This window comes from Medicago truncatula, chromosome 8 (assembly GCF_003473485.1).
Source record: "Medicago truncatula cultivar Jemalong A17 chromosome 8, MtrunA17r5.0-ANR, whole genome shotgun sequence".
Lineage (NCBI taxonomy): Eukaryota > Viridiplantae > Streptophyta > Magnoliopsida > Fabales > Fabaceae > Medicago > Medicago truncatula.
The window spans coordinates 32,616,681-32,631,184 of NC_053049.1; the positions used below are offsets into that span (position 1 = coordinate 32,616,681).

General features: G+C 32.8%; 1 protein-coding gene across 1 annotated transcript; it reads left to right on the top strand.

Annotated features, from left to right (window-relative positions):
* Window positions 1-868: 868 nt before the first annotated feature.
* LOC25501554 (DNA (cytosine-5)-methyltransferase CMT2) lies at window positions 869-13,681 on the top strand. The gene is made up of 22 exons (XM_013590823.3): window positions 869-1,265; window positions 2,770-3,173; window positions 3,391-3,425; window positions 3,540-3,642; window positions 5,243-5,347; window positions 5,438-5,557; window positions 5,705-5,798; window positions 6,235-6,437; window positions 6,545-6,610; window positions 6,694-6,936; window positions 7,867-7,925; window positions 8,006-8,072; window positions 8,161-8,490; window positions 10,433-10,501; window positions 10,582-10,668; window positions 10,885-10,972; window positions 11,334-11,452; window positions 11,529-11,633; window positions 12,249-12,292; window positions 12,380-12,449; window positions 12,523-12,626; window positions 13,163-13,681. The coding sequence occupies exons 2-22, from the start codon at window positions 3,084-3,086 to the stop codon at window positions 13,440-13,442; spliced, it is 2,481 nt and encodes an 826-aa protein (XP_013446277.2). The 5' UTR covers window positions 869-1,265; window positions 2,770-3,083; the 3' UTR covers window positions 13,443-13,681.
* Window positions 13,682-14,504: the final 823 nt, after the last annotated feature.

Sequence of the window (14,504 nt, forward strand, 5' to 3'; positions counted from 1 at the left end):
AAAGTAGAATACACAATTTCCAAGAAAATATTTCCTTTTACGATTCCTTAACAAGTTCAAACACTTGTTTACATTTCCTATATTTCAATAAGTTGAATATACAATTTTCAAGAAAATATTTCCTTTAATAATTCATTAACAAGTGCATGCACTTGTTAACATTTCTTATCTTTTAGTAATAAGTTGAATCCATAATTTTTAAGATGAAATTGCTATTTTAAACTTCTTATCAATTAATGATACTTGTTAGCATTTCCCTTTATGTTTAGGGCAATGTTAACTAGTGCCCCACTAAATTAGTTATAAAGACTTTAAATAGTAGTAATTTTTTATAAAAGTTTATGCAATTTATACATTGGAAATTAAAAACTTTTACATTTTCAAAGAATAATTATTTAATTTAGAATGCTTAAAGAGTTTCATGAAATACTTGTTAACAAGACCTTTATTTTTATAGATTTTTTATTTTTTATACTTTATTTAAATTGAACTTATATCGTTCAATTGTTGTACAAAAAAAGTTCAACTTATAGGGATATTTGTGTCCATAAATAACATCAGTGTCATTATGTGGGCCATCGGTTTTTTGGCGGGAAAATTTGGGTGCAACTTTACTTTACTCACTTTGAATTTTTTTTCTTTTGTTCTACTATATAGTAAAAAATTAATTCAAGAAAAGTCGAAAGAACCCTTAAGTGGTGGTAAAAATGAGTCAGTGATAACCACCACACCCCCATCCCATCCCATCCAATCCAAACTGAAAGTACTTTGTTGTTTTTTGATTCGCAGTGAAACTAAAATCTACCAAACACTTTCTTTGTTTGTTTCCTTTTTCCCCTCATAAAAATTACATTTCCCAACGCAACACATTCATTAATTAACTAAATTCACTTCACACTCTGAAACAGTCAACAAAAAAATAAAAAAGCAAAACCCGCTTCTAACCTCTCCAAGATTTAGATCCCCAAAATTACAGTTTTAAAACTCTCTCTTCGAAAATTATCAGCTTCTCCGCCGCCGTCGCAATGACGGAGGAATCGCCGCCGGAGGTACTTCAGTCAGAGCATGCAGACGACTCCCAGCGATCTCCGGTGGTGAAATCGGCTCCTTTCGATGTAATTGACGGCAATGTGCGTTCTAACGGAAAATCAGGAAGGAAGAAAGGTAGGGTTTCTGAGATGAAATTGTCCGAGGAGAATCGACGAAGGTCGCCGAGATTATCAGGTGAATCTGACGGAAGAGGCTCTTCTTCTTGTTCTGTTAAGGTGTGTTACTCAATTCTATTTCTCTCTCAATTTTTTGTTTGACCAGAATTAACTTCATTCTTTTAATTTTTACAGTTTTATTATTTTCTATAAGTATGATCTCCATTGATTCTTTAGTTTAAGAAACATTTATTATTTTTGGAAATGTTAGTTGGATAATTATATTTTTTTGACCAAAAAATTGATAATCATGTTAAAGTTGGATAATTATATTTTTTTTTTGCCAAAATTTTGATAATCATGTTAAAGTTGGACAATTTATTTTTACAAAAATTAATTTTCGGATTTTATTTGATTTTATTTTTGGTCGAGGAAAAAAAAAACAATTTTTTACTATAAACGTTTTTATATCAGTTTTGTTGCCATTTTTTGCAAAATGTTCTCTCTTTTTTTTTTGTATTTAATTAGGTTAACCGCTTAGATATTTATGGAAATATTTCCAAAGTAAGAAAAATTCTAATTCTGTCAGAAAAAAGAAGGAAAAATGCTAATTAGTAGAACAAGTTAAGGAAACTAATATAGTACTAATATTTTTTGAAACACGTGTATTAACTTTTTAAAGTTTACAAATTGTTAATATTTTTAATATAAAGTTTCTATTTTTTTTGTTTTGGAAACTTGGTATCTGGTCCATAGACCAAATGGTTCCATCTTTCTATAAAATTTCATTACATTACTGCGTAGTTATTAAATATAATCTATTAATGGATATTTATTTGTGAAAAAATTAACTCATACAAAATGGACTTGTAGAGGAAAAAAATAGATCTTTATAAGAAATTGATAATTTAAAGATCTATTTTTCCCTCTACAACTCCATTTTGTGCCAACTCCTCTAAAAAAAAATTAAACTTTAATTTATTAATGGATAATTTATCATCAAATAAAATATAAATATTGTGATCAAATATCAAGCTTATTAAACTCTAATTTTTAGTTAAAAAAACTCTATAATTCATTACAAAAAAAATTTCAAGCTTATTTCTATAAATTAAGTTGCTTCCCCAAGCCATGTACAACTTTATTTTTATTGGTTGGTTCTAAAGAGTCCAGCGGCGAAACTCACTCAAAACTAAGTGTTGTGAAATGGGGACATGCGGATACGAATTTGCGTCCTGACATATCAAATGTCCTTGCAACCTTTTACTAGCTGCGTTGTACTTAAGATACTTTATTATTATTATCATTACTATTATTGCTGCTTTTAAAGTGTATTTGATTCTTATCGTGCTGTTGCTATAGTTCATATGTCCTGACCTAAACTACTTTCGTTTTATTTTTGTCTGTGTATCTTATTTTTTACTAGTATTATTATATGCAATAACACATTGGTACAATGTGCTGCATTGTTGACATACCTTTGATTGTTTTTTTCTTTCTTTTTATATTCCATGATTGTTGACATACAATGTGCTGCATTGTTGACATACCTTTGATTGTTTTTTTCTTTCTTTTTATATTCCATGATAAGAAATTTCTGTCTACTGATTCTTGAATCATGCAGCTGCGAAGAACTCGGTCTTCAAATGGGATTGAAAACACGCAATTAGTTTTTTCTCAAGGAAAAAGAACCCCAAAAGTAGTTCACGAAAAGAACAAAAAAAGAAAAGTGAATTCCATTTCCATTGAATTGTCTAATTCACCGGTGGAACAACATTCTCCTGAAGTTGACGATATAAACTGCTCAGCACTGTCTCTGGACGAAACCACATCCCCAACCTGGTTTGAAAATGGCGGAACAAATTCTGATTATTTTGCCTTAAAAGGAAAGCCACCAAAAAGAAGTTTAAATCATCTGCTTCTTTAACGAAAGGATGTATGTATGGGAGAAACATTCCTTCATTCATTGGTGATCCAATACCTGATGATGAAGCTCGCAAAAAATGGGGATGGCGTTACAAATTGAAGGTTGTTGACCTGATTTTTTTAGTATGCTTTTCATGCCGTTGTATCTAAAATAAGCTTTGCCCAAAAAGAAAATATTAACCATTTCCATTTCCCATAACAAGTTGGCCAATGTTTGAGTTCTTCATTTTAAGAAATGAAAAGATCTGTTAGCTTCTTTGATTTCAGAAACATTGTATTCCGTATTCTTTTTATCTGATTTTTCTGTTGAAACTTGCAGGACAAACAATGTAATGATAAGGTGTTCATAATAAAGTAAGTAGAAACTTATTCATAAATTGAATTGTGGCGATTTCAATGCTCTTTCTTGGCTGATAGATTTTCTAATTTTTTTCACTCTTTTTCTTTTTGACATTGCTGATATGATAGTGAGGATGAAGAAGACGAGACAATTATAAATGTTAAATGCCATTATGCCCAAGCTATCATTGGGAACTGCATTTTCACTGTTGGCGATTGTGCATCTATAAAAGTAAGTGCATAGTTCAGAAAACACTGTTTGTAGCTGTATGGAATACAAAGGATAAAGACATCTTAGCCTTACTTGTAATTCAGTTGATAGGTGTACTCGGTCATTTATTATCCATCCACTGAAAGACCGTGAAATAGTTAGATTTTCTGATTAATATATGAAAAATCTGACAATCTGGATTGCATTTATACTTTTTTTCATGAGATTTTCTTCCCCAAAATGGACTATTTTCTGGAGTTCAAGAAGTATACTGAGGAGTTGACTTCTCTTTTAGCATGCCAATATATCAAAGAGATGCTAACCCAACAGAACAAACTCATAGCCTTGAGTTGGCTTTCTGGTCTTGATTTGAGGCATAAGGTTATTCGGTCTCAGGTTTTGTCATAAATATAAGGGTCATTACGCATTGTAGTCTATCCGATTACAGTCTTCTCATCTCTCTTCCTTTCTTTCCACTCACTCTCTCTTTCTACTAATACTTTCGATATTAACTCAGGAGGAATAGAAAATGGTCATTTTATTGTTATATTCTGCCAAGCTTAATTGGAAAACAGGCCCTTCGGTCAATGATACAAATCATCTGTCATGTGGCTTGCACATATTCACAATACATATTTCACTCTTAGATTTTGGGCTATGCCTAATCCAATCCCGAAAGTTAGCTCAAGAGATTAGGATTGTTAAAGCGGTATTTCGGTCATATCTCTAGTCGATGTGGGATCTGTTCACACTCCACTGCCACAAGTAGACATCTAGAGTATGGACCAATTCGGATGGCCTAATAACAACACCCTTCATGCTTAGAACTAGACATTAGAATGCAGACAACTACGAATATGAGTTTTATGGACCCAGTACAATCTTACCCTTTGTGTTATGATCCCGCGATTTACGATCTTGACCCCCCTTCCTGATTCTATGTAGGATCTCATTTTTAACTTCCTTGCCTACTTGGCAATTTAGCTACTATTCAACTGCTATTTGTGGCTGCTAAATCTGCTAGAGAAAAACACTTCACACCTGCTTCTAGCATTGCACCAGACCCTCATTCCACTATCGCCTGCTGCAGTACTGCTGTTAACAACATAGATCTCCACACTATCATTTGTCCTAGTCACTTTTTCTATAAAAAATACCTTCTCTTTTTTAACTTTTGATAATTATTTTTGAAAATGGTGTGGACTAACTAGAGACTTTCACATCTAGTATTATACTTGTGGAAGTGATTTAACTAGCTGGGAGATGAAAGGGTCTAATACTCTATTTGATTCTTTCCGAAGGTTATGGATTCAAAATTTCATGGCATGATCAGTTCGAGTATTAGACCCTTCCATGGCATGATCTATAATTTTTCTCTCTCATTAAATCCATCAAAGCATACTGCTTTGTGTTCATGTTCATCGACTTTATTACTAAGGGTGTATGCAGTGTCCTTAAAACTTGCTTGTGAGTATGGCTAGTTATATTAACCTTTCTACTGTCCTATGAAGAACTGGCAGAGTAATATATATATGTCAGTGACATCCGTTATCTCAAAATCTCGTGATTCTGTGAACACCATGAGAGATATTTATGCTTATATTCTATGTAATTCTTACAGGGTGAAGGAGAACAAAAACATATTGGCAAGATTGTTGAATTTTTCCTAACAACTGATAGCAAAAAGTATTTCCGAGTCCAATGGTTTTACAGAATTCAAGATACAGTGAGTACCGAGTATATCATGATATTTATTTAGTTATGTTGAAATATATGTCATTGTAATTTATAACTATTACTTCCGATTTATTATCAGGTTGTCCAAGATGAAGGTGATTATCATGACAAGAGGCGTTTATTCTATTCATCAATAATGAATGATAATTTAATAGATTCCATAATAGAGAAAGTCAGTGTTAGATATAGAACACCTAAGGTATGATGGATATCTGTTAAGATGTTCTTTTCCCCCCTCAAACTTTCATCTGATGAGGGAGTGCTGTAGTGTCAATTTTGAGGTTTATATTTCTGTCTTTGTATGTAACAATTGCCAGTTCTTTTTTCTGTGTGTGACTTCTTGCAGGTTGGTCTGAAGTTGGCTTCTAATTTACCATCTGACTTCTATTATGATATGGAATATTGCGTTGATTACTCTACATTCCGTAAAATACCAACAGGTATGTCATGCGGGAGTCCAAGATGCTTTTGGTCTTCTTTTCTATACCAATTTTTTCTAGTTTATTCTATCACTAGATAGGGAAAAGGAATGGGAGGCGGAAGTGCGTTGACACGGAAAAACAAGTGGTTTTGGAAATATGAAACAATTCTGTACACGTGCTTCTTGCAGCTGTTATATGATTGTTTGGAGAACATAAAAATTCATTTTTTTTTTGTAGCGATCACCAGTTTTAGCTAAAAAATCGTCTATTTTCTTGTCATATGATACACTTTTAAATTTCACCATTTCTTAAGTGCTCAATATTATCGTCCTTTAACAAAGTGCAATTTCAGTGATCATTTAAAAAATGCAAGTTGAGATGCTCGGATTTAGTTCATCAATATGTCTTGTTTTGTTCAGACTTATATCTAAAAGATGTCTATATATTTGCTTAGATGATGCTGTTAAGATTAACAAGTTATCACAACCTGCTGTTCTTGAGAGTCACTCACCAGAGGCATCTACTATTACCAAGAGTCTACCTAATCCTGAGTTGCACAGAACAGAACTAGCATTACTAGATCTTTATTCTGGCTGTGGTGGCATGTCAACTGGACTGTGCTTAGGTGCCAAAATATCATCAGTTAATCTTGTCACGGTATTATACATGGGTTCCATAGTTGTACTGAAATTATTCGTATCCACTAATTACATTGAATATCATCTGTGATATACTGATCTTCTATTGTTTGCTTCTTTGCTTAGAGATGGGCCGTTGATAGTAATAGATATGCAAGTAAAAGCTTAAAACTAAACCATCCAGAGACACATGTAAGTGCTGACTATCTTCTACAAGTTTATTAAATTTTAAATTTTCTGATTCCATATAATATTTATCGATTTCTATTGTATAGGTGAGAAATGAATCTGCAGAGGACTTTCTGCAACTATTGAAGGAGTGGGAGAAGCTATGCAAACGGTATAATGTTGGCGACACAAAAAATAAAACTCCATTACGGTCGAGGAATTCAGGAGGAAAGAAGCAAGTGAATTCTAAAGCTGCTGATAGTTCTGATGATGATTTTGAAGTATCTAGGATTGTTGATATATGCTACGGTGATCCCAGTGAAACAGGGAAACATGGTCTATATTTGAAGGTAATAAATCTAATTTCAGTCATCTTTTGGCTATTTTTTTTCCAAATAATTAAAACCTCAATCTTCTTGAAGTAGTATTGCAGATATGGTTGCTTGCATGTTTTTAGATAGGGTGATATTCATGTTTCATTAAGTGATTAGTATTTGTCATTGTTCCAAGTTCAGATATATTCTTTGATTATACAATTATTTAATTAGAGGTTGACAACTGTGGGTTATAAAAAGGCACGCACGTTTGAAAAAGCTTTGTTTCCTGCCTTTATCGGTAAAAGAGAAACAAAAGAAAAATCAAGCGAGATTTAAACGAAGACGGTGTTATAAATTCATTTTAAAGACTAAACAAAATAAGCACGAGAACAATTTTGTCCACATTAAAAAAATGATGCGACTATCCTTGTTTTGTGTAATTAAATGAGAAAATCTGTTTTATGAACTGTTTGGTGGTGAGCACTAGGATTAAAGGCCTTTGCACTATATTAAATCTAAAGCCCAACCCTTTTGAGTATCCAGTCATTGCAATATCTTTTACGTGAATTTATTTATTTTTGTAATATTTTTTTATTAATAAATTGTGTTTTACTTCAATTTTCTTAATTATAAATGAGTGAAAGTTAGCATGCGATTTTTTTTTTAACTTCTGTTTTTTGTTAATAACGGTGATGGAATAAAATGTTTTGGCATCTCTAAAATCAAACATTCTTTTTCCAAACTCAAATCCATTTTGTTTTTATAAATTTTAAGATAACATTCTCATAACAGAAGGGACCGAGCAGATTTTATTAATGTTCATTAAATTTTAATGTTAGTGCTGCAGATTCTTGTACACCAGCCCCACACTTTAATGGCGAATTTTTTTAGTTTACCGTCTAATCTTCTAATCAATATGTTGCTCATTGAATCTCTGATAATGTTCATGCATCTCTTTCGTAGGTACACTGGAAGGGTTACGATGAAAGTGAAGATACATGGGAACCAATTGAAAACTTACGGTATATAGCTTGATTCTTTTCAATGATTGGTAATATTAACTATTTTTTGTGCGTCCATACTTATTTATTTGTACCTGCAGCAATTGTAAGGAAAGCTTGCAGGAGTTTGTGAGAGAGGGCATACAATCAAAACTCTTGCCCCTTCCTGTAAGTAGTAATATTGATAGTGTAAATTTGATAAAATCTCGAGGGTTTTTTGCATTTTAATTAGAATTGTTGCTTAAAATTGTTGCAGGGTGAAGTTGATGTTGTTTGTGGAGGTCCTCCTTGTCAAGGAATTAGTGGCTATAATCGTTATAGAAACATGGAATCACCATTGGACGATGAAAGAAATCATCAGATAGTAGTTTTCATGGACATAGCGACATATTTGAAGCCTAAGTATGTTTTAATGGAGAATGTGGTTGACATATTGAGATTTGACAAGGGTTCACTCGGAAGATATGCTTTAGGTCGTCTGGTACACATGCATTACCAAGCAAGGTTAGGAATTGTTGCAGCTGGGTGTTATGGTCTTCCACAATTTCGATTGCGTGTTTTCATGTGGGGGGCTCATCCTGATGAGGTATTAAGTAAACCTGATGAACATGGAAACAAAAACTAACATATCTCTATCTTTTACTGAAAAATATATTTGAAAGTTTATGCCTATGTTAATTGACCCAACTCTAAGGGAAGACAATATCTCTCTCCATCAATGCATTCAACAGCATCCATTAATGCTTAATACAAAAAAAAAAAAAAAACAGCATCCATTAACTACTGTCATTTCTAACATTCATTATTGTACCTCAAGAATAGTAGCCAAAGTATTTTTCCAGTTGCTGGGGTGAGCTACATGAATCAAATGATGCAATTGTGTTTTATCAATAGATGTTCAATCAGTTTTCGGCATGATTCTACTGTCTCGTCATCAGTAGATGCCACTCTTTTTTTCTTCTTTCTGATTAATACATTATTTCTTGATGTATGGTCCCACTCAACCAAGCCAACATTCTCATAACTTTATCACGAATCTTATGCTCCTTTTAGTGTCTAGTAATCAGTACCATACATCGTTATTGGTCAACCCATACACAGTTTTTTCCTTAATTCAAATCACACCTTTCTATAAATAACACTAGATATTCATCCATTTCATCACCTTGCTTGAATTTAATTTTTTAACTTCTATTTCTTTATCTCTGTCCATGATACCTAAACTATGTGAAATGTTGTATGCTAGGAAGTTGAATTTTCACCTCCAAGAGAATGCTAGTTTGTATCCTGCTAAATTTGGATTTCATATATTTCTTTTTCCTATATTATTCCAAGGTTTACACCCACAACTCTTGTTTACCATTTATTTCCTCTTTAGATACTTTCACTAAAACATATTTGCAAAAAGCATGTATTAAGGGTTTCTTGTTTCCCCACAAATTTTAATGCTGTGATCTTCTCTTCTGACCCTTCTAAGACCCACTACATTATTCTACCAAATTTAATCTACTATTATGCCTACCCAATTCATAGATAGCATATTTTTTACGAACCACTGATTAAAACTAAGGTGTCCTTATCCCTGCCCTTTTCTCCCACCAGCTTGCTTTCATGTATGCACCAATAAATCCTCCTCCCAACCATGTTGTCAACTATTACCATTGATTTCAAGCGTGCAAAATATTCCAAGTTCGAAAGCCAAGTCTTAGGGAAGTAGCTTATTCACCAAATTATTGCCAAAAGTATGGAAACTCTTGCTTGTTTTTCACTAATCCTAGGCATTGTTGCAGCTGATGAAAATGATGATGTATTTGAGATGTGCAACATACTACTTAAGGGTGACAGCCTTGAAATAGTATTAACAAAATCACATCATCTATCTATTTCATAAAGATTTCAGAACGTTTTACATTGGCTATCAACATTATGATACAATTCCTTCTCTTCTGTTTGGGCTTGGAACTAGCTACATAAAATAACAGAGCTCAATATAGGCAGAGTTCTATTATGCATATTACATTATAGTGAGAGAGAAAATAGATCAATCATTTGCTTACTATACATATTTATATAGAAATATTTCGTACGCATAGCTTTCTAATACTACATATGTTTATATAGAAAATAGAAAATCATGAAGATGAACTAGACTATGATTCAACAATCATAAAATTGTTTTCTAGGAAAGTCTTCTACAAGTACACTACTGATCCCGCAAGCTTCAGCCCAAACATAAATTTTGGATGTGTTATTTTCAACTAGAAATTTTTCTTTCATTGAATAGTGTCCAATCATTTTCTACTAAGGGCATCAATTTTACTCATTCATCTAATTCCTTGTACTCATCAGATCAAATTCTTGTATGCAGTAAATATCTTCATTTTGTTATTAAGAAACATATCAATTGTACTTGAACATTGATCTAATCACTTGTATTCAGCACATCAATTTTGTTTATGAAGTAAATTCCTTAAATTTCATGGGTCTAGAAATTGTTTTAATCTTCTACCTTTCTTATTTTCTTATAGGTTCTACCCCAATTTCCATTGCCATCACATGATGTTATTATGAGATACTGGCCTCCACCTGAGTTTGAGGTATTAATCCTTACGCTTTTTTTGAAAATAATTTTCTGGAGTTCTCTCTATTTTTCACCAGCTTTGGCTTTTGTTGGCAGCGCAATACTGTTGCTTATGATGAGGACCAACAACGAGAAGTAGAGGAAGCTCTTGTTATTCAAGATGCCATCTCTGATCTTCCTCCTGTACCGACCTGCTTTTGCTTGAATTTTTATGTTTGGACAAGGCTTCTCTAAATTGTACTACTAAAGTTATATTCTCCCTTCTTTTATTAAAAAAAAATGTTATATTTATTAAATTCTGGGGTGAATACTCTCTTCTTACATTTACACGATATTAGAGAAACCTTTTCCTTTGTTTACTAGTTTTTAACATGATTTTAACATAATTCAATATTGTAGGTCACAAACTTTGAAACTCGGGACGAAATGCCATATCAAAATCCTCCAGAAACAGAATTTCAAAGATATATACGATCAACTAAACATGGTAATAGTGCCTTCCCTTGAGTTGAGTGCATAATTTGTAACTAATCATGAAATTGTATTTATATTTACTTCATAGTATTAATAAATACAGTTCGGTTACCTATGTTGCGACAAGTGGTTGTGTTGTGTCTTCCATCTATCTTTTATATTTGTATATCTAGGGATAAAGAAACCCCCATACCAGCTGGTTTTCTGGCACTTGTGCCAAGGATGTGTCCCATATGCTAGTTAATGGCCAGTTTTCCTTTGTTTTTCATCAATATGCTGTCTACAGTTCTCCTTTTTATTTTTAATGTATTCTGGCAATAAATTATGGATCAAACATTGGCTCATCTTGTTTCCTTGTTATTCATTTTGAGTAGAGGTGACTGGATCCACATTAAATGGAGCAACAAAGAAAACACATATATTATATGATCACAGACCCCTCTTTATGTCTGAAGATGACTACCTACGTGTTTGTCAAATTCCCAAACGGAAGGTTGTATTCTGGATTAAGTTCATGTATTGCATTTGCGCCATTCCTTGAACAATCTTTAATTTTAGTATTACTGCAGGGAGCAAATTTCCGTGATCTTCCTGGAGTTGTTGTAGGAGCTGACAATGTGGTTAGGCCACATCCAACAGAGAATATTCCATTGCTACCATCTGGAAAGCGATTGGTAAATCTTTATATTGCTTTCATTGCATATTAAGACTGAATGAATAAATATTCTTCGAATTTGGACAAGAACTAACTTAACCCCACAAAAGCAACCTATAAGGTAAGGACAACCCCAGCCTTATAAGGACTACTTTGTCCATATCTCTAATCAACATGGGATCTCAACTGGCCTTTATTGTGGTGCTAGATTTTGTGCTAACTGCTGCAGCCAATCTGTGAAGGATGGCAGTGTCATGGCGGTAATTGTTGCTTAAAATAGTGGATTTTTGGTCATCACCCCCCACATCCAAGACTGGACATCCAGACTGTGGACTAATACAGGAATAACAGAGAAACTTGGCACAAAAACATAATGTTGTAACAACAACAATAATAATGATTATATATTGCTAATGAGATAATACAGGAATAACAGAGAACTTGGCACAAAAACATAATGTTGTAACAACAATAATAAAGATTGTATATTACTAATGAGATATTGCCAAGATGATTATATATTCCTATAATTAAGGGATCTTGATTGTAATCTTTTGAATGGGAGGTTATCTATTTAGGTTCATGCTTAGAACGGCACTAAGTTAAGTTATTTACCTACTTTATTTGGTCTCAGGTCCCAGATTACTGCTTCACTTATGAACAGGGGAGGTCCAAGAGGTGGTTTTTTCAGTTCTATAGTCTGTATGGTGATTTTTATTGCTTTACATTCAAATACTTTTGATCTAAATTTGAACATTTATGTAGGCCATTTGGACGATTGTGGTGGGATGAAACGGTTCCTACCGCACTAACCAGCCCAAGTTGTCATAACCAGGTCTTGTCGCAGTCTTCAATTCGTTTACAGTAGTCACATAAAGTTGGTAACTTATAGATTCAAACTCTTGTAGGTAGTAATACATCCAGAGCAGGATCGAATCCTCACCGTACGAGAATTTGCCAGGCTGCAAGGATTTCATGATTATTATAGATTTTGTGGGTCTGTGAAAGAAAGGTATAAAACCTTTATTTAATTAATATAAATAGGTTTAAAAATGTTTTTCTTTCCTACCATCATACCAAATTTTGATTGTAGACCCTCTAAAATTTGGGTTTTGGTTTTTGTCCCTGTTTTGTAAAAGTGATACCTTTTGGTGTCCACCATAGTTACATGACTCTGCATTAAGAATTTGTTTGATACATCAACACCCAATGTAATTATGATAAAGACAGGATCAAAAGTATTTTTTAGATGATGAGTGATATTTGTACAACTAATTTTAGACAATTTTGGTGACAACCATTTTTCTCCTTTTGTGATTGGACAAAAACAATGGAGAGAGAAAGAAGAGAGAGAATAAAAACACATGTGAGTATGAGAGAGATGGTTGTTTCAAAAGTTGTCAAAAAGTGGTTGTACAAATATCATTTCTCTTTTTAGATAGTTAAAAAACATGGGACAGAAACTGAAATTGATTTTAGAGGGACTGTATTCAAAATGCAGTAGACTGTTGTATTCCTTATTTTTTTTTCTTATGATATTATTTGTAGGTACCGTCAAATTGGAAATGCAGTTGCTGTACCTGTTTCACGAGCTTTAGGATATGCCCTAGGAATTGCACATAGAAAGCTTGGCAGTAATGAACATCATATGACCCTCCCACCCAAGTTCTCTCTTTCCAATTATGTTCAATTATCAAGTAATCATGTCGGCGACACCACCTTTTTTGAGTCGAAAGATGTTGTCAGTGCTGATGTTGTTGAGACGAAAGATGTTGGCAACACCACTATTCTTGAGTCGAAAGATGTTGGTGATAGCGCCATTTTTTAGTCGAAAGATGTTTGTGAAACCGCCGTTCTTGAGTCGACAGATGTTGCGAATCTGCCATTTTTTAGTTGAAAAATGTTGGCGACACCGACTAGCAGAACATTCATCCTGTTATTTTCCATTGATTTCATGAAAAGTGGAATTGACATTTGATTTTCTTGCTGAGCAATTTTTTAATCCTGTAGACATGCCTCAGCTACTCTCCATTTAATTTAAATGTATAATCTCATTTATTTGTACAACTCCTGTGCTACTATGTATTATCTCATTTATTTGTACAACTCCTGGACTCCCTCCGATCCTATTTACAAGAGAATTTTGAGTCAACAAAAGTTAATGTACTTGGTCCAAATTCTTAATCAGATACATCGCATTTTGTTGACTTAAATGTTTCTTATAAATGGGACCAGACGGAGTATTTGATTTTCGTTGGAAGTGAAAATTTCCCTGCCTTATTTAATGCGTGTAAACATTCAAAATTTATTATGCTCGTGTATGTAATGTCAATTGTTGTTGAATGATAAATACAGGTTTGTTAAATTAGTATTTCTTTTTTTATCTCTAACTCAAACCATATCCAACTTGTAGTGACTTTATAGATAAAAACTATTTTTATTTTGAAAGGTTGTAGATAAAAACTACCAAATCAGCAGTTGTTTTTATTTTTCTTTTTTGGGGGAACCATATCAACATTTATTATAGTTTCTTCTTTTTAGCATGCATTAATAAAACAAAAATTGTACCAAAAAAAATACAAAAGTTAACTTAATACCTTGTGAACAAACTTTAAAATGTATGAAATTACCGATTGTACCAGTTAAACCTTTTTTGAAGGAATAAACTGGCCAATTTGATGTTTGATTTAATCTCATTTTAACTATAGTCTGGTCGAGCCAAAATGAATAGGGATTGAACTACATTTTCAACCAATTTTATTTATATTATATTTTTTTACTTTCATTAGTTTGAATTAATTGAACCAATGAAATTATGATATTGTTTGTCACATTTTACTTTTTACTTCCGTTTGCTCAAACTTTGTATTTCAATCTCTATATTTTGATT

Bases quoted from the DNA above. Each gene is read 5' to 3' on its own strand.
- LOC25501554 (XM_013590823.3), top strand. From the start codon at position 3,084: ATGTATGGGAGAAACATTCCTTCATTCATTGGTGATCCAATACCTGAT. The intron at 6,611-6,693 runs GTAAGTGCTGAC...TCTATTGTATAG, and splicing joins TAAACCATCCAGAGACACAT to GTGAGAAATGAATCTGCAGA. The intron at 7,926-8,005 runs GTATATAGCTTG...TTGTACCTGCAG, and splicing joins GAACCAATTGAAAACTTACG to CAATTGTAAGGAAAGCTTGC.